The sequence below is a fragment of the Sarcophilus harrisii genome, chromosome 4 (assembly GCF_902635505.1).
Source record: "Sarcophilus harrisii chromosome 4, mSarHar1.11, whole genome shotgun sequence".
NCBI lineage: Eukaryota > Metazoa > Chordata > Mammalia > Dasyuromorphia > Dasyuridae > Sarcophilus > Sarcophilus harrisii.
Genome location: NC_045429.1, coordinates 307,635,954 through 307,659,989, shown reverse-complemented (window position 1 = coordinate 307,659,989; position 24,036 = coordinate 307,635,954). Strand labels below are relative to the sequence as shown.

The window sequence follows — 24,036 nt, the reverse complement described above, 5'->3', positions numbered from 1 at the left end:
TCCAGAATTAAGTTAAGTCCTTTTCAGCAGGACTTTGAATCTTCTTTCAGTTATGATACATATTTTCTTTCATGAATAAATCTAAAAGACTTAGGATAAAAATAATCTCACTGTCCCAGATCTACTCTTTTATATTTCCTAAAATGCAAGCTGTGTTATTCAGTAGAAAACATAAAACCATTTCTCTTTTCAAAATAATCTTAAACTTGCGAGTCAGGACTACACTTTTAGATAACACATTACCTGATGATGATTGCAAATCTTCCTTTCCACCGTTTCCATTTCTAGAAAGAATGGATTTGGTGTTGAGGGAAAAAATATGACCCATGGCTTCTAAAGTTTCAGTGACAGTCTTTGTTTTAGTGCTGAAAAGCTACTGTCATTTTTGTCTCAACCAGATAATGGGACAGAACTTTGTTTCAGTAACTTTTTGTTTCATTTTTAACAGATAATCCGTGTCCAATCACCAGAGGGGGTGAAGCGGATCACTGCAACCAAGAGAGAAACAGCTGCAACATTTTTGAAAAAGGTATTTGTGACTTTTGTGTTTACCTTTCAGCAGTTTGCCCTTTTCTGCCTGCCTTTCTTCTTTCCCCATCCCTCCCTCCCTCCCCCACTTTACTCATTTCTTCCTCCCCCCCTTCACTCACTTCTCCCTCACCCCTATGAGCATAATTGGGTCAGCATTCTATAAAATCCTGGGCTGGGTTTGTAGCAAAAATGGTTGGCACCTGGGATGTTATAAGATGACTTGCTGGTGAAGTTATTAAGTACTTTTTGGAAAGTAAAAAATATTTAACTTAAATTATATTTCTATATGTTATTGATGCTCTTTATTACCCACCCATGTGATAGAAATAATTTGAATGTATAAACAATATGAATAAAAGGAGAAAGGTCATTTTAAAAAGTGACGACAGGGCTCAAAGAAATCTTGCTGAAATTGTAAATTACTCTGTTTTTTAACTGAATAATAGATATTTACTAGTTTTTTTTTTTTTTTTTTTTTTTTTTTTTTTTTTTAAAGAAATGTAAAAAGTACACTGGTACTCTGGATAAGCTCTCTTTATAGACTATGAGAGATAAAGGATTAATTGAAGTAAAGTGACAAAGCTTGTAGAAGAGAGTGTGAACTAGAAATATGAAGAGTAAATCGAACTAATTAATTAGCCTTTACATTGAATTTTTAAGGTTATAAGATTGCCACAAGCATTCTAAGATTTGACACTTATTTGCTAGAGACTTTGATGTTCAGTTTCAGAAACAGAATTATCAAATATTGTGAAACAAGAAACATCAACATTTGCTTTTTTCCTGGGGGAAAACTAGAAGACAGACCTTGGAATTCTGACTTTTGATTTGTTAGCAGAAGAGCTTTATTTATAATCCCAGTACTTCTCTCCTAGCAGTTTATGTTGCATCTTGCCTTTCTTAGGGAGAGTGCATACCTAACAGCCCCAGCTGTTGATAGTCTGGAGGGATCATATTGATGGGATGTGATTTGTGAGCATTGTTGTTTCTACTCTCTTCAGCAGACCATCATAGAGCACCTATTGGCCAGGTGAAATTTCCCAGAATTATTCATAAAAATAAAGGCAGAACTGGTCTGAAACGTGCTTTTAAAGTGCATCCCATCCTGTCCCTTCAAAAAAATTGCCTTAAGAAAAGTAAGGGTAGTAAGTATTATTAACTCTTCCTATTCTATCTGTGTCACCATTTTATAAATAATCTCATTGATTAATATAAATGTCTTGTCATCTAGTCCTTAATAGCATCATACTTGATAACATTTGATAACTAGTTTAATATTTTACTTTGTTTCACTTTGGGAATTTAGTATTTCCAACTCTGATTTTAAAAAGTTTGTTGCATATATTTCATAGAATTGTAAAAAATCTTAGTGCATTATTCAGGTTTTCCACACAACTCATCCCTTCTACAACATTTCTGTTATTGCTTACCTTTGACTTTGTTGAAAGTTGTTTTTAAAAGCAAAGTAGGGGACTGATATAGATTTTGAAGATGAAGTGTGAGTCTTGTGCTTCTGTTATATTTCTTTAGAGCAACTGTTTAATATCAAGTCAGTCTGTTACAAGATGCTCTTTACATTAATTTTTTTTCAATTCTTAAGAATCAATAAAATCAAGTTTTATTATTTATGTTGACTTTTTAAAAATGCTAGTGCATCCAGCTACATTTAAGAGTATAATTTTAAAACCATGGGAAAAAGAAGTTCATCTTTAGAGACTTGTTTTTTTTTTAAATACAGAATGAGAAAAAAGGAGCACAAGGTGCTTTCCTTCCTTCATTGTTTCTTTGCTCTAATCTGTCCTGCAAATGACTGCCAAAGTAACCTTTTTAGTGTTTGTCTTTGATCATGTACCTCCACCACTCAAAAACATTCCACAGTTCTCTATTGTCTATTTGAATAAACTATGACTTTGTGAGCTTCGCAGCAGTGGCCCATGACAGTTTGGCACCCACCTTCCTTTCTAGATTAATCTGACAATATTCCCCATTTAAATCTTTAGTTATCTAGCTATTCGTCATTCCCTTGAATTTGTTCCACTTCTTTATTTCTTTGTGCCTTTGCTCTGTACATAGAATGTTATTTCCCATCCCTTATTCCTCATCTATTCTTGTTGAAATAATTCTCATCTTTTGAGACCCAACTCAGGTATCACTTCCATTAGGAAATCTTCCACTATCTTTCATCCAGCACTGCTCCCCAGTTAAAAATATTTTCCTTTTAACTCTCAACAGTAGTTCAGAAAGACTCAGTAAGACATAAAACTCTACACCAGGAATTATTATTATTATTATTATTTCTCTAGTAAAATCTTATTTCAATACTTCATCATGTAATGAAGGTGACCCTGTATTCTTGAAGACTGCCAAGCAAATCACAAATTTTGGCAGGTCTTACTAAGTTAAATGGATTCACATAGGAATTTGGCAGTGGATTGTAGGATTGGTATCCTAGGACCAGTCTTATAGAATTTAGAGAAACTTGAGAGGTTCATCACCAGGAGGTTGATTTTTTTTTTTTTTTTTTGGGGGGGGGGAAGGGGGTTGGGGGATGGGACAAGAAGTGGGGTATGGTGGTGGAGCATGGCATATCAGGAAGAGTTATTTATTAAGCAGAAGATTGAGATCTTTTTTGGTAGTGGAAATGCCTACACTAAATCATGAATACTTGAAATCCTGAAATATGATCATTATTATTTGTACCTTTTCTATGTATTTATATTCTAATTTGTATTGTATTTGTCTTATCTTCCCTGTTAAATGAATAGAAGATAGAAACTTTTATTCATCTATCTTGTAGTCAATGCTTAATTAATATTGAATCAAATTGTGATTATATCTGTTGCTACTTTATATTTTCATTAAGTTTATTTTTACCATACTTTCTGTTGACAATCTGTATGTTTGTGCCAGGGATTGGCTTCTTTTTGAACTTATTTTCCTTACTCTAATTGACTCCAGAGTGAGCAGCATATATGTAGGAGGTGCCACCTGTCTTTCAGAGGGAATTTGTTTTCTTGGGAACTACTCACAACTTTGCAAGATAAATGAAAGATCTCATTAAATGCATGATTTTTCTGAATCTGAGAATTTAGAAAATCTGGGTGTGTTTGTATGTGTGTGTATATGCTTGTCTGTGTGAGTGCACATGCATGCACACACACATGTATGTGTGTGTGTCTGTGTTTATACCTTTCTTCTTTTGGATTTGTTTTAGGTTGCAAAGGAATTTGGCTTCCGGAATAATGGTTTCTCAGTTTACATCAATAGAAACAAGACAGGAGAGATAACAGCATCACCAAACAAATCCCTCAACCTGTTAAAAATTAAGTAAGTACTCAGGGGGAAGAATTTCATGTGGCAAGTGTCTGCTTGAGGAAGATTCAGTTGTAACTTATCCCCTCAAAGCAGTTTAGATACTTTGCTATTAACAGACCAATATATGGGTTGTCATATTTCTTGCAAGGTGTTTAGCAGTCAAACTGAGTCTACATTGAGGTAGAGTTGATTGACTTGCCATAATCTGAGAGGTATATCATTGAGGGAAAAGATTTGTAGCTTAAGTGTGCTGAGATTGGATGAGCTGCACACTCAGCTTCTTTAGGAACAAAAGATCTTGAATGTATTTCTTTGGGAAGAAATTGTCAATTACCTGAAGACTTCCATTGTGCGTGAGTGTTAACAGTGTGGTTTCCCCACAGGCTGCTATTTTTTTCAGATGGCAGAATCCTCTTAAAGACATTGCTTTCTATAGCCAGACACCAGTGCCAGTGGGAGCTTTGTTTCTGCAGTCCTCTTCCTTTATTTCACTATTGCTCCACATTGGAACAGGTGTTCTGGATTTACAATAATCACATTTGTAGCCTATAGAACCTTTTTGGTTCAAAGCACTATGAACTCAAGGGATCTCCTCTTCTGAGTACTTCATCACATGAATCCTGTGGCTCTTGGGTGTATGTTTGGTGTGTTGCTAACTGGCTAACAATGTAAGGATGTAGTCTATCAAGAAAGATGTTTTTTGATAGGCATTAAGATCTTTATAAAGCTTTTTGAAGTTTACTTCTACTCAGCTTAGCAGAAGAAACATGATGATTTAGTACAAATTAGACATCTTTAATGTCTGGTACATAATAGGTACTTAATAAATGTTTTTTGATTGATTTTAAATATAATACTACTCTGACCAGTGACATTTCTCATATTATTAATTGTTATCAGCAAACCTCATTACAATATTGTAATATCCTGCTGTTTGGCTACTTGTTAAGAGTTGAAAATTATTGCAGTCGGCGCTAATCCATGATAATGGTTGAATCTGCGAAACTAATTCTGAGCAGTAGTTTCGTATTAGGGGGCATATTATTTATTTACACATGCCTTCTTCTGATAAAACTATCTGCTCTCCCATGTTTTCCTTTGTTTTCTAGGAACCAATTAATATTATGTCATTGCAAACATTTACTAAGCATTTCCTATATTCTAGACATACAAAGAAAAGTGGATATACTGCTCTCAAGGAACTCACATTTTGCTGAGGAGGACAAGAGGCAAACAATTATGTGCATATAAGATATATGCAGAAAAGATAAAAAATAGCCTCAGTGGGGAAAGCACTAGCTTTCTAGGATACCAGGAAAGATTTTCTGAGGAAGGTATGATAGGAGCTGAGTCTTGAAGGAAGCCAGAGATGAGGAGAGTATTTTCAGCATGCTAGATAGCTAATGTAGAAGCATTGCCTAGAGGAGTTGTCTTGTGAGTGAGGAGCAGGAAATGACTAGTGTCGATGGAGTAGAAAGAGAATTGGTTATGAAGGACTTAGATGCCAGACAGAAGATTTTTATATATGAACCTGTAGGTGATAAAGAACCAGTATATGCTTTGCTGTTAGTGGAAATGTTTGTGCTCCTTGGTTTATGTGGACATATATTGCATGTTAAGAACCATCTTCTGATGATAGGATGTGGACATATATTGCATGTTAAGAACCATCTTCTGATGATAGGTTGTCTTTTATCCTGTTCTGGCATTATGGTGTTGCAGACAGTGGGGAAAAAAAATGGGACTTTATTTAGAGCAAAGGAGATGAAAGAACCAATAATACCTTTAATATTAATAGTAGCAATAGTAATAATAAAACTGACTTAAAGTTTGCAAAGTGTTTTACTACCTACATCAAAGATGGGGAACCTTTTTTCTGCCAAGGTCATCTGGATATTTATATCATTATTCACAGAGCAATCCAAAATTACCAACTTAAATAACTCAAAACAGTGGGAAGTTGTTACCTGCGGTTACTTTGGCAGGACCAGACCAAATAATTTCACAGGCCTTATATGACTCAAGGACTAGATGCCTTTTTCCCCATTCCTCTCTCCCCCCACCCCAATATATTATGTTATTTGAGCTTTATAACAGCACTATAAAGCAGATCCTCCAGGTATTATTCCAGTTTGTATAAGAGTTAGCGTAAGCATGGTGATCATAAGTGAATGGTACAGGGTCATACAGGTAAATAAGAAGAAATAGAATACAAACCACAGTCCTCTGAATCCAAATCCATGCAATTTTTGGTTCTAAATATACATAAGCCAAGTATAATTGACAAGAAGATGATATAGTGAAAACACAGTAGAAGTAGATTGTCTTGAGGGGCAGCTAGTTGGTTCAGTGGATAGAGCATCCTGGAAGTCAGGAGGACCTGAGTTCAAATCTGGTCTCAGACACTTAACACTTCCTGACTGTGTGTGACCCTGGGCAAGTCACTTAACCCCAATTCCCCAGGCCCTTCCCCCCCCAATAGTAATAGTAATAGTAATAGCAAAATAGTAATATCACAATACCTCAACTCTATAGACCTAACATGCTTTGAAGCACCTAGGATGATTAGCTAGTACCAGAATATAGCACTTTGACTTTAGACTATTAGTTGGGACTTCTTTTGGGCCACCAGTATAAATCTGTGCTAGAAAACATGTTTTACATGAAAAATTTGCTATTTTGTTTTTTGGAACATAGCACAATTAGAGATGACAAGTAATACTTTTTTTTTATCTTAATGAACATATAAAACAAGAGGATACTGACATATTGAAAACAGACTTCATTGTAATACTTGACACAATTAGTTGCTTTATGTTAGGGAAACCTACATGTTTAGTTTGATTTTGTACATGGCTTACTAAATCAGTATTTATGAAAGTATGCATTTGATGGTTCTTATTTGAATAGACATGGCGATTTGTTGTTCCTGTTTCCCTCGAGCCTTGCTGGACCCTCATCTGACATGGAAACTTCCTCCTCTCAAGCATTGCGTGCCTGGGGAGCTCCCAATGTGGTAGAAGATGAGATTGATCAATACCTTAGTAAACAGGATGGGAAGATTTATAGGAACCGAGACCCACAGCTGTAAGTGTTAAGGGTAATCAAATAGTTGATTTCTTTCTTCCTTATTTAGGCAATCTAAATAAAGACAAATTATAGGGGGAATTATAGGCATATATAAAGGGCCAGTGTAGGCCAATAACCAATAAAACTAGACATTGAAGTGTTACTAATAAGTATCTAATGAAAAACTCGAATATTGAATTTGAGTAGTAATTTCTAAATCGGTTCTCAGATAAATCCACTTCAAATCATTTGGTTAGTTTTTTCTCAGAAATTCAATTTCTCTAACAAACTTTTTTTTTTTTAATGGTACAATGTGAATATTTTTATTGCTCAGTTATCCTGGAAATATTTTGTCATTTTGAGTTCCTATAAGTGCTATTCCTAGAACAGTGGAACTTATTCTTAGCTATCTATCACTTTATTCAGATTGGTTGTGTGGCAATAAAATGGATAGTCATGTGAAAGCCTGCTTTTTTACCTGATTACTGAGAACTGATCCCAGAGGACTTTTAGTTCTGAAGTTCCTTGATTATTTTTCTTTTCTTTGTTTATAATTATAGCTTTTTATTTTCAAAACATATATACATGGATGATTTTTGATATTCACCTCTACAAAACCTTGTATTCCAATTTTTTCCCTTTCTTCCTCAATCCCTACATACACTTTCAAAATAAATTTGTAAAGTATTGAGAAAAAGTTTGAAAAATGAGCAAGGGAAAGAAGAAACTCTAAGTCAATCCTTAAAAATGATTATATTTAATTTCTATATTCTAAAAGCTTATAATAAATCATTTGGGCAGCAAAATGAGGATTGAAAAGTTTGAAATGGGCAAAACCGAATTTTTTAAAAAGCCAAAAAGTTATAACTATAGTTGGCTTTGTAACAGATTTTTAATATCTTGTGAATATGATGGTCCTTCTCTTGAATTTTTCCTTGCTTAAGAAATCACTTATTCTCTGAATGTTTATATAAATCACAATTATGTAAAATGTATATATACTCACATATTTATTTAGAGGTGTTTTTTTTTTTTTTTTTTTTCAAGAGACCAACCAGGAATCTCTTGGTTTACTTGGAGGGATATCAACATAACTCTTGAAAGAAATTGTTTCTGTTGTGCTGACTCTTTAACTATTTAATGTTGTCAGTATGATATTGGGCTGACATTGAAGGATTGAAATTTCAAATGCTGCATTAGCATTATTTCTTAAAAGATCACAAGTGGGACTTGGTTATAGTTGGCTTTTATTCATATCTTAGTGTAACCATTAGCAATATTCCTCCATTTAAATTTCCTCTTAGGAACCCAATACTAGTTTTCTTTTTATTATCTTTAGCTTCATTGGAAATATTTTCAAAACTGGAATGTGCATGTGTTTTTTAAACTCTTATGTTATGAATAGGAAATTGTATAGTAGAATATAGAGATGATGGGGAGAAGAATGCATGTATAGAACACCGCATTTATAATATTGGGTTTTTCCAATGTAATGATCGATTTTGATGACTTTTTCTCCTAACTTCCTTTTTGAAAAAATCTTTGTTATAAGAAATCCCTTTCTTGGAGTAGAGAGAAATATGGGGAAAATTTAGGTGAAATAAAACCAAAAGATAACAATAAAAATCTTTAATAAAGAATTTATGAAAGTAGAAAAAATTTTCTTAATCTTCTGAGGCTTTGTACATAATCATGTTTTAAGAGATGTATATTTTTAATCGGTAAAATGATAGTAGGCAGTGGAGAAAAACAAAACTAATTTATGCTTAATTTTTGGCCTATGACCTTCCTAGTTGCCGACATGGTCCTTTGGGAAAATGTGTACACTGTGTACCTCTCGAGGTAAGAATTTTTGTGAGAGAGAGAGAGAGAAAATGAGTATAAGTGTGTGTGTGTAAGAGTGTGTGCGCATACATATATTTTAGTGTTGGTTGATAGTCTCTTTCATAGAACTGTCTAAATACTTTCCCTAAATCTCTCCTTGATCAGTAGTAGCAATTTGAAGAACTTAACGTATTTATTGCCCTGGGCCTCATATTCCCATTGGTATGAGCTGCAGAAACAGGATGAGTCCTTATTTATGGTAGTGACCTTCTCTGTGGATTATGTATGGTTAAAGCATTTGTTTTACTGTGATAAAGAGGCACCATTTACAATAGATTCCCTAGCCAATTCTTTTAAAAAACTGACACAAAGCTCTTCCTGTCAGTTTTTATGCTTGTCATTGTATTGATTTACTTGTGCCCCAAATCTTGGTCTCCTCTACCAATTTGCCCTGTTGAGATTGAGTTTCCATGATAATGCTGACTGGTAACCAAGAATCCTGAATTTATAGCAAGACCACTCTGATTTTTCTGGATGGGCTTACCTGACTTCTTGTGGCACTTTTTTGTAAAGTTCTTCCTGGAATTGGAGATTTTCATAAATACAAGGAGAACACTTGGGGTTTTGAACAAAATAGTAAAGCAAAATGCTTTACTATACTATGCATCCACTTCTTTTTGTTTCTGTCATTAGTTCCTGGCTTCTTCTAGGTGATTTTTCTGTAAGCTAGTGAATCCAGTTTGCTTGGGTATCACCCCTCCTCCCCCCACATAGTACTTTATTTTTTTCCAATTATATGTAAAGATAGTTTTCAACATTCATTTTTGTAAGATTTTTGACTTTTTTTTCCTTCTCCTCTTCATGAGACAACAAGCAGTCTCATAGAGGTTATACTTGTGTAATCATGTTAAATATATTTCCACATTAGTATGTTGTTGAAAGATAAATCAGAACAAAAGGGAAAAACCATGAAAAAGGGGAAAAAGTGAAAATAGCTTTCAATCTGCATTCTGACCCGATAGTTCTTTTTCTGGATATGGATAGCATTTTCTAATGTGAGTCTTTTAGAAGAATTATCTTTGATCATTGTATTGCTGAGAAGAGCTAAATCTATCATAGTTGAGCATTACAAATGTTATTATTGTGTACAAAGTTCTGTTTGTGCTCACTTCATCAATGTCAGTTCATGTAAGTCTTTCCAGGATTTTCTGAAATCAGTCTGCTCATCATTTCTTATGGCATGATAGTTTTCCATTACATTCATATGCCTCAGCTTGTTCAACCATTCCCAGAATGAGAGGGGCATTCTCTCAATTTCTAATCCTTTGCCACCACAAAAAAACCTGCTATTTATTTTTGTACATGTGGGTCCTTTTCCCTTTTTTATGGTCTTTTTGGGATATAGAAAATGGTATTGCTGGATCAAAGAGTATGCATAGTTTAATAGCCCTTTGAGCATAGGTCCAAATTGCTTTCCAAAATATTTGGATCACTTCACAACACCACTAGCAATGCATTAGTATTTCAGTTTTCCCACATCTCTGACATTTTCCTTTTCTGTCATATTAACTAATATGATAGGTATGAGCAGTTTGCTTGTTTTTCAGTAACACTACCTTTTCAAACACATGCATAACCAGTCTCTTAATGTTTGCTTTTTGGCAGCCATTTGATGAAGATTACTTGAACCATCTTGAACCTCCTGTGAAGCATATGTCTTTCCATGCCTACATTAGAAAACTGACTGGAGGGGCTGATAAGTAAGCAGTTAGGCTTCAGTAATTGCATTTTAACTGAAAGAAATGCCATTTTCCATTGCTGACATTGATCTCATGATTGCCACCAGATATAAGAATGACAAAAAAAAAAAAAAAAAAAAAAACAGTTGTTTTAATTTGTTATATGGGAAGAAACTCCCAAGTTAGTTTTGCTCAAATTAGAAAAAAATAAAAAAGGTAAGTTAGTGATTGCCAGTTAGTTAACCAGTGCTTGACAGTTCTGAATGTCAGTGGGAGATATTTATGAGAAGCTATCTGGCATGATAATAGACAACATAGGACTTGGAATTTAGGAAGACTTGGTTTTGAACCCTGGCTCCAATGTGTTCTAGCTGACTAATCCTGTGCAAATCATATATAACTTCTCTGGGCTTCAGTGACACAATGGTATATATTGATGACCTCTGAAGTTTTTTCCAGGTCTATACCTATAATTCTGGGCTTCTGGTCCTAAAATCAGAAACCCTAAATAATTACCACTGGGGAATCCGAATACAGAATTTTAATGATCTCATCAGAATGGAGAGGGTTTGGGGAATACCAAAAGATAAAACACCAGAGTTTTGTGCAGTTGAAAACCACTGTGGAAGCATCTCAAGATAGTTTTGACTCATGAATTTCTCAGCCTTTAATTACCTCTGTTCTGCTTTTCCAGTTTAGTTACTACTCTTACAGAGGAAATTTTATTATAAGAATGATAGAATTTTGGCAGTGGATGTTAGAAACACTTTTTCCCACTGATCCATCAAGAAGGAAATAAAAATGGAGCCCTCATCAAAACTGTATTTCATAGCAGTGATTGAGAAAGGATCGCATTAAAAATATTTTTATTTAACCCATCTCAGACATTGCTGGTGAGGTTTTCTTCAGTGTGCTAGAGATGCATCATATCAAACACATGAATTTCAGCTTGATCTTTTAACATTCTTGTTAATATATCAAGATTAGGCTGCTGAATTTAAATCAGCAACATTTAGTGAAATAAACATTGTCTATTTGATTGTAGATTTTGCTCTGACAAGCTATTGATAGCTTAGAACACTTTTCCTTTGAGTCTGATTTGGAGTAAAAATAGACTTTCTTATTCTTGCATTCCAGCATGTAAAACTCCCTAGATTGCCAAAATAAAAGCAGGAAATAAAATTTATTTAATGGAGTTTGCATTTTGTAAGGCTCTTATTAAATAGAGGAAGAAACAGGGGCATGTTCATGTGACTGACCATGAACATATTTTATTTTTAATTTTTTTGTCCATGGTAGCTTTTATGATGAAAAATCTGTTCCAGTTGGTTCGGCATTTATTGTGATATTATTTGGAAATGGACTTCATGTCTAGAAGTTGACATTTACATCTCAGTTGCTAGTATGCTGCCTTATGAAAATAAAAAATCATAACAATATGTCCATTTATATATTTTTAAAACTTCCCTTAGGAAGATTGGCACTCTGAAATGAAGTTACTTGTCTAGATTCAACAAAAAGCTAGTCAGTGATAGAACAAAATGTTCTAACATTCTCTTGCTTTCAGGGTCATTGCTCTAAACTTTGGTTTTGACAAATAGAAGAATTTTGTATTTAATTGAACTGAGGTATAATTTTCCTCAGTGTAACTCATGTGTTTTTCTTGAATTATTTGAATCACTGACATAAGTAGTTTATAAGTATTAGGATAAAAAGATTCATAATTAATGAAACATTAAAAACAGCTTTGGAAATATTTTTAGAAGGTCATATAGTACAGCTAAAGAAATAGATATCAGTGTTCTTGAAAGTATTCATTGATGTCAGTGACAATACATAGGTGGTAGCAGTAAAATATTGGTTTTATGATAAAACTGGTTTTTTCCCTCTTGAATCCAAATGAACAGAAGCTCCTTTTTAATATTTGTTAGAATTTTAGCTATTTGTAATAGAATAATCTTTAGCACATGCTTCCTGCTCCTGCCTGCCAGATGTTTAGTTCCATAGAGAGGATTCTGTTCATGAAATATAAGGTATTTAACATATTCTTTTGCATCTTTCTCTGCTCTCCCCAGGCCACATTTTGATATTTAATTAAAGCTGCTTTTTATTTAGGGGGAAATTTGTTGCCCTGGAGAATATCAGCTGCAAGATTAAATCTGGTTGTGAGGGACATCTTCCATGGCCTAATGGCATTTGTACCAAGTGCCAGCCAAGTGCCATCACACTCAACAGACAGGTGAGTTGTTACATTGTAATAGACTTTCAAAAAAGTGTCTCTTAAGCACTCAACTGCATAGGGAATAAGCATGAGAGGCATTTGGTGATTGATTGATTGATTTGTGGACTATTTGGAAGTCATCAGATATCAGAAATTTCAGCTCTTGAGAGGAGAGAATTCTAAGCTGCTAGTTTCTTTCTACTGTGCTATACTGTACAATGAAAAATAATTGATGATCTTTTTGTAATTGATGCTCCTAAGTGCTTAGCAAATGGTAACTTTTGTATTATATAGCTCACAGAAAGCAAATTTCCTGACACAAGGATATAGTAAAAGATGAAAATCAAATGTAAAGCTAAATAGAATAATATGTGCTCATTATTTACTACTGAATTAAAATATTCTTTTATATGCCTTTTTCTACTTGCTTCTCCAGTGACTTCCTCCTCCCTTTCCCCCTACTTTCCTAAACATTGTATATTTTATTTTCCATAAAAATTATCAAATCAGCATTTTAATAAATAATTCTTCAAAACAGAGGTTCTTAACCTGGAGTCTATGAATTCTTAAAAATATTTGTATAATTATTTCAATATAATTGATTTCTTGTTGTATTTTAGTACTTTCTAGGAAGGGTCCCTATACTTCACCAGCTTCCCAAAGGGAGCCCCTTACAAGAAGGACTAAAAACCTTTACTTGAAGATGAATTTTGAGTTTTTGTAAGGGTAGTGTTCCTTTAAGACTCTGGGTTAAGAATATTCCTTTACTGTTTATCTTGGTTTGGATGTTTAATATTAATATTGATCTTTTTTAGTCTCATCCTTAGTCTCATCACTATTCCCGAAGCAGTCTTAGTATTTAAAGCTTCTTATTATCTCTTAATTTTGACCCATCATTATTCCAGATGTTTGTTAATTTTATTAATGATGCTTATTTTTAATTAATGTTAATTTTTGATCATGCTTCTCCAGAAAATCATATACCTAGAAAATACAATAGAAAATAATAAATGGGTTAATCTAGGAAAATAAATTATTTAAATACCATAACTTTCATGACTTTTGGAATGAATATTATTTTGGTGAATCTGATTCATTTGTTTCACAGAAATATCGGCATGTAGACAACATTATGTTTGAGAATCACACGGTTGCTGATCGTTTCCTTGACTTCTGGAGAAAGACTGGGAACCAGCATTTTGGGTACTTGTATGGACGGTATACAGAGCATAAAGACATTCCTCTTGGCATTAGGGCTGAGGTTGCTGCAATTTATGAACCCCCTCAGGTACAAACAAACAAACAAAAATCTACAGGATTTGATAATTCATTGTCATCATTTTAGGTAGAACTGGAAGAAATAAAATTTCACCTGCATTTCCTATTCCTAAAGGCTCTTTGCCCTTTTCAGTTAGCATTTCTAAATTTTCATGTTGAAATTCTTCATTTGAAAAGCTAAGCCTCCCCCTCATTTCAGTTAAGACCACATAGTTCTGTTCACAAGTGATAGTTTCAGAAGATGTGTACTTTCATTCAACTTTTGAATTGACCTGGAATCATCTATAGCATATTAGGTTTTGTTCCCAGTAACCTCATTGCTTGTCATGATGTTGAGGTGCTGAGAATTTGACAGCTGTACACAGGTGCAAGTATATTCTGCTAGAAAAGAACCTACAATTTTCAGACCATTTGCTCCTTAGGCCTCATCTTGCATGTAGATACAATATAAGATGAGGTTTGGATGTTCAGATTTTTTAAGATACGATGTCTTTTTATCTGATTTTTCTAGAGCATTTCATTCATAGTTCCTAAGCAAGAAATCCAGCCAATAGTATTTATTACAGAATGTAATAAAATGAATGGTATTGACTGCAGAACTATGTATGGCTACCAGTTGGAACATTGGAATTCTTTGGTTGCTATATATGTGTCATGTTTGTCTGTTAATATTTATATCTGTTTTTAACCTGAAATCAAAACTCAGTCTGTATTTGAAAACACACAGTATTGGTATTGTGGTTTTTTGTTTTTTGTGATGACTCATCATTTTGCAAAAGAGTCACTAGGTGGCAATGAAAACACTAAGAATCCTTGGTTACTTTCTTTCCGTTTAAATCCCATACTATATTAATCTTAATTAATCTTGAGATTTCCAAATTTGTAGAATTTGGAAATTTTTGTCATAAGCCATTCATTGAAGTTTTAAAATATTCTTTTAAAAATAACATATACTTAAGAACATATACTTATAATTTTTTCCTAAGTTGAAATGGCTCCTCCACATCCAGGTTAGTAGAAGAGAAATGATCAGGTTTTTAATTTGGACATTCTGAATGTTGGAATGGTTTGACCTTCAGCAACTCTTGAGCTCATTAGTAGTTGAAATTCATGCTGCCACATGTCATTAAACAAGTACTTTTCTCTCGATTTGTAATAAAGTCTTGATTTGACCTGTGCCCTAGAAGTATTAATGATCTCCATATGGAGGATATTCAGACCAGCATAACAGAACTTTTGTTGGTTTGCCAGGATTTGACTAATTTACAAGGATATATTCAATTAGTAAAACTCAATTTTGGGATTAACTTTGCCTTTCCATGCCTGTAACTGGGAGTTCTACTAAGTATGATATTTATTCTTAATGAGCTACAAACTGCAATTAAGTGAAGATTAAAAGTTCTTCATTAAACTTCATGACTTCCAGGAAATTAGAGAGTTGGTGTTCTTTGATCAATTTGTATGTCTTTAGGTATTATATTTCATATGAGTAAGATCACATCCAGAACACATGAGGATAAGTTAATTTGTCACAGAAAGATATCCTGATTACTCTGATGTAATAAATAAGATCTTTGTTTTGTGGATTCTTTGGAATTTTTCTGGATTGATAACATCTTTATTCTCCTACATAATATTTTGTATTTTACCTCTCAATATTCTTTTAATGGCAAAGTGGCTTTTAAGCTGAAAGTTATTTTTAAATAACATAAGTAGCAATAATAAACATTGTAGTTTAAGACAAATATTTTTCAGGCTAATGCCTGTTTGTTTTTTGTTGTTTGTTTTTTTTGTCTTGCCATTTGCATTGGCTTTAATTTTGCTCTGGCTTCAGTTGCTTCTGAACTGAACAGATTTGGAACAGGATTGCACATCCAAAAAAATTACATTGTTTAAGAGGGTGGTTGGAGGAGGAAGGTAAGGAAAACCTTCCATTAGTCTTCAGTGACATATTTGGGGGAAAAAAGCTTTTATCCTAAGCCTAAACCAAGATAAACATTCTGTTTTCGTTTTTTGTTTTTTTTTGTTTTTTTGTTTTTTTCCCCTCCTCCTTTCTCAGCAAAACTTTGCAGATTTGGAAAAGCCCAAGAGAGTTTAACTATTTTTATTTGATTGCTTAAGAGTTCTTTTTCTGCCTGGACAATTATCCTTTTCAGCCTATTTGCAGTTCTGTGCATCCTAACGAGATGAACCTGCAGTGGATACTCATGGTTCTGGGTATCAGCCTTGTGGTTACTCTACAATATATACTCTCTTTGTAATTCCCCCACAGATTGGTACACAGAACAGCCTGGAGCTCCTTGAAGATCCCAAAGCTGAAGTTGTAGATGAAATTGCTGCCAAACTTGGCCTGAGAAAGGTATTGGAACCTTCTGTCAGCAAATCTGAATCTTTGCAGGAAGGAATGTTAGGGTATTGTACTGAGTAAATGGAAGGCAGAAGGGGATTTGTCTCATCTGGGATCAATTCTCCCCAGCTGCACAAGGTCAGTTACAGACCTGACACATTTTGAAGCCTCATTTGTGTTTATTAGGCGCCAATAGCTTTTATGTTTTTTTGGCCTTAAAGTGAAATGGGAACATTTCCCTGAGCATAAGAAGATCCAAATGCCAGAGCTGTTGTATTTTAAGTCATCAGCCCACCCTTATTGAGGATTATCTTAAAGAGCAATAAAAGGAAGTCCCTTTCTTTTCTATCTCTGACAGCAATGCGTTGCTGGAGTATTTCTTTTGCATCGATACTCTAGTAATTCCATCGATTCTCTAGCACAGTTCCTTGTCCTCATTTCTTTTTTTTTTTTTTTTTTTTTTTTTTTTTTTTTTTTTTTTTTTTTTTTTTTTTTTTTTTTTTTTTTTTTTTTTTTTTTTTTTTTTTTGAGGTATTAGTACTTTCAAAGATTCAAATTCCTCTAAGTTCTTTTTTTTTTTTTTTTTTTTTTCTGTGATTATAGGTTCTATTCAGTTGTCATGGAATTTTTTCTAATTTAAAAGTCTGAGAAGACAATTCTTCTATTTTACTAAGACCAACCAACAATAAAAGCAAAGGAGAATTTTCCCTTTGGTTGTGCTAATTTTGTTTATCTTACACTTTATAAAATTGTTGAGTACTATGGAGTTATTTGACAGGCATGAATATGACATCTTGGAAATTGAACGAGTGTGGTACAATGGAGAGAGCACTGAATTTAGAATCACAGGTCTTCAAATCCTTGCTTGACCACTTACTACCTTCATGACCTTGGACAAGTCACATGATATTTGGCTTCAGTTTTTTTCATCTGTAAAACAAAGAGTTGGACTATTTTTTCTTACCAATCCCTTCCATTGCTCAGTCTATGAGCTTATGACCTAATGGAATTTAAATGTCAGTGGACATGTAAGTCTGACTTGAGGGCCATCTCCAGTTGTCCAGATTTATACCTGGCCACTGGACTCCAGATGGCTCTGGAAAGGAAAGTAAGGCAGGTGACCTTGCACAGCCCCCACTTTCCACTTAAATCCAATTCACCTGCATGTCACAGCATCATCTCCCTGATGTCAAGGTCCTCTTGGAGAAAGAAGGACCTAATAGCTGACCTAATAAAGTTTAAGACTTGTAAGTCAGGAATTGATTCTTCATATTTTTGGTTCAGTCTAACTGGTAGTGGAAATTTAGGAGAGAAAACTTGAGATAATTCCATACCTAAAGTAAGGGTTGTATGTGCCAGTCTTCATGCCACAGTTCTGTCTTTTCAGTGTTCTCTCTTGCTCTTTTAGCTATCTTCTCAGAAGAGCAGTAGAAGCTCCTGCTGTTTTGTCTTTTGGTTCCAAATGTTAAATCCTGGGATTTCTCTTGTTTGAAAGAGAAATTAATATTTTGTGTTTATTTCTTTTACAAACTTATTAAAGGAAAAAGAAACAAACACTTAATACACAGTTTTTTGTGCCAAGCTTGAAGTACTTTACAAATATTTACAAATATCACATTTGATTGACAACTGATGATCATCATAGCACCTTGTAGTTTTAAAATCTTTTTCCAAAGAGACGGAATTCCTAATTTGACTTTAATAATGTTTCATTTGCTACTTAACCAAACTTGTGCTATAAGCTTTACTTTTCATTGTTGCTAACCATCTCAGTTGTTCGTTGGTTTTTTGTTTTGTTTTTTAAAAAATTTCAAATCCAGATTCAAAACCATTCCTGATTTTGAGAGTCCAATCTGTATTCCATTGCATTATGGTTTATGTGTTTCTGAATTAATACTTTGCTATACCCTTATATTCTGTTTGCTCCATTCTTATACTTCTTTTGGACTATCTTTCAGCCTTAATAATTTTGTTTTGTTTCTCAGTGGTCAGAAGTCTTGAGTAGCTTTTTAAAAAGCCTGACAAGCAAGATTAGTTATGTTGAACTCAGGTGGCCATATTACATCAGTTGTGGCAAATGCTACTAAATTTTCCCCAAGTAATTGGTCTGTAGTGATGGTAGTTTTTGTAGTGGATTGGAGTGTGTGTGTGTTTTGTGCTTACATCTATTTGTCTTTTTGTAAGAGATGAAAAAGTCTTCTCTTTAGGTTCTTCCCACTCCGATGAGTCTGACTGGAATGTTTTATCTGGGGAAGGCAATAATCCAAGAAATTTTACATGGGTTTTTTTTGTAGTTCTTACTGAAGACTTTAGTCTTTTAAGGCATAATTGAGACACTAACATCCCTTGTAGTTTCTTCTTTCTGTGCTCCTTCTGGCTTGCTTACCTGCTAGATAGGAATGTAAGTAGAAGCTTTTTTAAAGATTAGAATTAGTGAAAATATGTGTACGGAACTGAACAGTTCTCTTGTTGCACAGGGAGAATTGGATTCAGAAGGTAGAAATAACCTAGGAAGAAAAACAAAAATGCAAACAGGTTACATTCATTTCCCAGTGTTCTTTCTTTGGGTGTAGCTGCTTCTGTCCATCATTGATCAATTGAAACTGAGTTAGGTCTCTTTGTCAAAAAAAAATCCACTTCCATCAGAATACATGTATCTAGAATATACTGGGACATATTTAACATATATAGGACTGCTTGCCATCTAGGGGAGGGGGTGGAGGGAGAGGGGAAAAATCGAAACAGAAGTGAGTGCAAGGGATAATGTAAAAAATTACCCTGGCATGGGTTCTGTCAATTAAAAAGTTATTATAATAAAAAAATTTAAAAAAAGAAAAAGAAAAAAAAGAATTAGTGAAAATAGTGTTTTTCTTCATGTAATTTAGAAACATTCTTCCCTGGATCCATCAGTTCCTCCTAATTTTGTGGCTATAAGGAGCTGTTCCTCGGTTGAAGAGGCTAGGTTATTGGACCTAGAATTCTTTTCAAGATCTAAAAGTAGAAAACATATCCTGTTTACTCCATGCCCACTCAGAAAAAATAGTTTTGAGAGAAGGAAGGATGTGTTTGGTGGAGAGTCAGTATTAATATCACCTAGTGCTTCCTGAAGCAAGGCTACTTCTGAGACAGATGAGGGAATCCAGATGCCAGTGATTCAGATATTTTAAAGTAGACAAACTAAGTACCTTCAGTTATTGCTTCCTCTGTACTAATATATGATGTGTGCTGAGTATTAGCAGCCAGGTCAGATGCTCTACTCTCATGTACCATCTAAATTCATTCCATTCTTCTCATATTCAAATATGCCACAGCTTTCTCAGCCTCACTCTCAACCACTTCCATGTTCTCAAATCCCAAGTTCCCAAATGCACTTCAAGGTTCCCAAGTTCTACATTCAACCAATGTCACCCCATTATTGTTGCCCAACTTCTCCTTATTCCCAGACTACTCCCCTCCTCTTTTGCCAAGTCCTAAAATGCACTATGGAGCTTTTCAGACTCCACACCTAGCCACTTTTGCCCCACTGCAGCTGCTCAAGAGAGCCTTACATTTGCTGTTTGCCATCCTGCATATGTATTTTGATTGCAAACACTATAACTCTTCTTCATACTTATGTCCCATGGAACCTCCAAACCACTTTGGCATACACCAGTCCTTTGTCTACTTCTTAAGCTCCTGATTACCCCCCCTTGGAAAAGTAGTCATTTATTGTTCTCTGTGATTAATTTCACAGTGTCAGAAGAAGAAATAACCCCACAACCCAGGGTTGTGTAAGTACTTGTTTACCCTTTTCTCTCTCCATTCTGCAGTATCCCAGGCTCTTACTAGGTATAGGCAAAGGGTGAGCATTTTGAAAACAATATATTTAACTCTCAGAATGAAGAGAATGATGAAGAAAGAACTTGGAACTAAGGTGGATGAATTGAAATGAATAACCCCAGATCTTTTAATGTGAAGGTTGAATCCAGTGATACATTTTGATTTAGGAAGTTTTGTGGATAGAATTTTTTGGTGACCAAATTGATAAAGCAAGATAGTGCGAGGAAAGATTCTGCTCATGAATGAATTCTTAGTGATATACTAATGTTTCCTGACAGAAACTCAGTTTATATGGAAAGAATTTTATGATGTAAAGTTCTTCTTTAAATAGGTACAAGCCCAAAATGTCATGGATTAAAAGATTAGATTCTTTTCTTTTAGAGAGACATTCCAAAAATATGTCTATTTTTCTCTTTTATTAAGGTTGGCTGGATATTTACAGACTTAGTCTCAGAAGATACCCGAAAGGGTACTGTCCGATATAGCCGAAACAAGGTAAGGAAAATGCAGAGTAAAGTGAAACGTTTCCACTGTTTAGTTTAGTTTAGTCTAGTTTAGCCTAGAAAGTTTTCTAATAAATCAGTTTTATTTTGAATTGACAAGGTACTTTTAGTCTTCCCCAAGTTTCATATTAAATTATTTTCAAGAGTGTCCCTTTGAAAATTAGGGTCAGAGTCATTAACCCTTCTGATATTAGTGACATTTTGACCTAATATATGATGTGTGCTGAGTATTAGCAGCCAGGTCAGATGCTCTACTCTCATGTACAACCTAAATTCATTCCATTCTCCTCATATCCAAACTTTATCTGCATATGTATCACCTTGTAAAATTTATTTACGTATTTAGGAGAAATGCTGCATATTGTTTCAGAGTAGCCGTTCTAAATAGTCAGTTTTGGTGAATGTCATTCATTAGATGTTAAGTGCCTACTATGTGTAAAGCATTGTGCTTTATGCAGGCGACATAAAAGTGAAATCAGACTGTACCCCCAAAGATCTGGTAGATAATAAATTAGATGTAGACATAAGCAACTACAGCATACATAAGAATACAGGACCACAAAAGTTCCATATTAAGATTCCATGAGAAATTTGAGGAAAGATCAGTTGGACTTTGAAAGAAGAATAAAATTTAAGTGGACAAACATGGATACAAAAGGGAAAATCCATTCCAGGTAGTTGAGGTATTTTTTTTTTTCCCATCTCCTTAGTTAAAAATGATCTTTTCCTTCTTGCATTGTCTTGCATTGTGTCCATTTCGTTTTTGTGTCCTTAAAGGTTCACCTAGTATTGTGTGATTCGTATAAATGATTACTTACTGGTAGTTGAAGTGGTTGAATTTAGTCTTAACATTTAGGCATTACTGTCTTGCATTGCATTCTGTTGAAATGAAAAGGAAAAAAAAGTAATGCATTCTAATTTGGGTTCTTGTGTTATAGGACACATATTTTCTGAGCTCAGAGGAGTGTATAACTGCAGGAAATTTTCAGAACAAGCATCCCAACATATGTCGGCTTTCTCCAGATGGTCATTTTGGATCCAAGTTTGTAACTGCAGTAGCTACAGGTATAACTAGTTCAAAGTCAAATTTGTGCTATACCACTATTTCGTGGTTTGTGTTTGTGTGTACTTAAATGTGTTCATCTTATACTTTTAAAACAGTTTTTATACTTAACTGGCACAGTCCTAATTCATTCTTATGGTGGGCCAATAAGGGACAGACGAGACAGTTGTTAATCTCCATTTGCCTATGAAAGAAGACTTGGCACAGGAAAACAACCTTATCAAAGTCACCCTCACAATTAATGGCAGATGTAGGAATCTTAGTTTCATGGTCCAGAGCTCTCTCTATCTAGATTGTTGCTTTTGGCTCCCTTGAATCTGGACATACTTCTCCCTGCTCCCTGAAACAAGAATGTGAAGTCCAACTATGTGGGAGAATGGTAATTTGTTTCCCAACACTGTTGAATTTTGCTTCTGACCACCCTATTATAACAGGAGGCATTGTCACTCATTCTTGTACTGGCCCATAAAAAATACCTACTAGAAAAAACTGATTCTTTTATTCTGTGTTTGAACTTGTTCTTTTTATTTTTCTGGATGTGGTGAGCATTCTGAGTTGTCATTTCTGTGAAGCTTCTATAAGAGCAAAGAAGTTTTTTGGTATATATCTAACTGTGTGTGTGTGTGTGAGAGTTTCTTCATGTCTGTACACGTGCACATGTATATACACACATACAGAAATTTATGGTAGAGTTATAAAAGATTATGGCCTGTAAGAGGTATCACAAACTATCTTCTGGAGTCTTAAGATGCTGTAGAAAAGAACAGTATATAGCACCATCTGTTTGAGAGGAGTTGAAATTTGAATCAGAGACCTAATTTACAAAACCATCAGTCAATATTTATGGAGTACTCATACTGTACTGGGGATTCACTACAGTAGGAATTGTGGGGGCGTTTTAGAGCAAATATCACCTTTGCTTTCAAAGAGCTTACATTCTAGTTCAATTTATTTAACTTTAATTCTAAATAGATTGAGGAAATCTATCATGTTAACAGATACAAAACTAATAAACAACTCATACAAACAACTGTTTTTGCCATGCCTTTTCCTTTCCACCCAGCTGTTGTCCTATCTGGGGAACTATCATGAGAAAGCTCTGAGGGTCCATGGACATATGGGAGAGGGAGGAATAAGAAACAAGCACATGTTGGGGGGGAGCTTAGGCTTCTGAGTGGTGTTGGGCTTTTGATTGCCAGTTTGCCTTGGGTAATTCCACTGAAACTGTACTAATTAGAAATTCATTTAATTAATAACCTCTTAATTTTAATTTTAATTTTAAAAGTTTTGATTGCTATCTTTTGTTTTTTATCCCCTTCATTTTCAATTATGTTCTTAACTTCTTCCTGATCCAGAGGGCATCCTTTGTCCATAGGGGACAGATTAGTTCATCCAACTTAATATACCCACATTTGACACTATGTGCATTGTTTCATACATTTTGCTCCCACTTCTGTGAAGAAAGAAGAAAAGTATTTTCTCTTTTCTTCTTCAGTGCCAAGTTTAGAGAGCAGCAGTCAAGGTTTTTTTTTCCTGTTCTGTTTACATTATTGCCATTTATATGTATGTGTTTTACTGGTTCTGCTTCACTGCATCAATTCTAGTCTTCCCAGTAATCTTCATATTTGCTATTTCTTAGACTGTGATAATGTTCCATTATGTTCATGTACTACAGTGTGATAGGCATCTACTTGGACAAACATAATCTTTAAAAATACAAATACCATCGAGTGACTAAGGGGCATGCAGTCATTCACACATTTGTATGAATTAGTTCAATCAGATTGTCTTTATTCTAATACCTGGTATAGTTCATCTTGCCTGAAGGGAGTAGGAGTTTTGAGTAGAGAGGAAGTGGGAAATTTTAAAGCACAGAACCCTTTAGAGAGATAAGAAGCATCAGGTGGGAAATTAGGAACCTTGTTTAATGTGAATATTGTGGGGCTGTGGAGAGAGGCATGAAAAGAGAGGAAAGAGGGAATAAAGAAAGTTAAGAAGGATACTAGAGGAGAATTGGCTTTTTTTCAAAAATTTACTTTGGATCAATGAAAGTAAAAGGCCTTTTCCCTCCTTTTTCTCCATGTACCCATTCTGCCAGAGTGTTGGTGACATCGAAATTGTAGTCCAGTTTCGTTATAGGCTAAATATACTTTTGTGATCATCTGACTTAAGAACCTAATAATCATTCATAACTTTTTTCTCTCAGATAGAAAACCTAACAAATAAGGTTCTGAGGTCTGAAAAACTAATTTATAATACAACTCTCTTCTGAGTTGGAAGCCATATACCTTCACCTCTTAAGAGACAGGAAAAAAATTAGACTTGCA

At 34.4% G+C, this 24,036-nt stretch overlaps 1 protein-coding gene across 2 annotated transcripts in view; it reads left to right on the top strand.

Annotated features, from left to right (window-relative positions):
• Nucleotides 1–24,036, top strand: part of NPLOC4 (NPL4 homolog, ubiquitin recognition factor) — a 61,054-nt gene that overhangs the window by 4,162 nt on the left and 32,856 nt on the right. For both annotated transcript variants that reach the window (XM_031965630.1, XM_031965631.1), the window contains exons 2-11: nt 449–529; nt 3,746–3,858; nt 6,757–6,933; nt 8,709–8,757; nt 10,405–10,499; nt 12,594–12,717; nt 13,808–13,987; nt 16,250–16,336; nt 20,567–20,638; nt 21,585–21,711. In XM_031965630.1, coding sequence (XP_031821490.1) covers nt 449–529; nt 3,746–3,858; nt 6,757–6,933; nt 8,709–8,757; nt 10,405–10,499; nt 12,594–12,717; nt 13,808–13,987; nt 16,250–16,336; nt 20,567–20,638; nt 21,585–21,711 — 1,105 coding nt within the window. The remainder of the gene's footprint in view (nt 1–448; nt 530–3,745; nt 3,859–6,756; nt 6,934–8,708; nt 8,758–10,404; nt 10,500–12,593; nt 12,718–13,807; nt 13,988–16,249; nt 16,337–20,566; nt 20,639–21,584; nt 21,712–24,036) is intronic.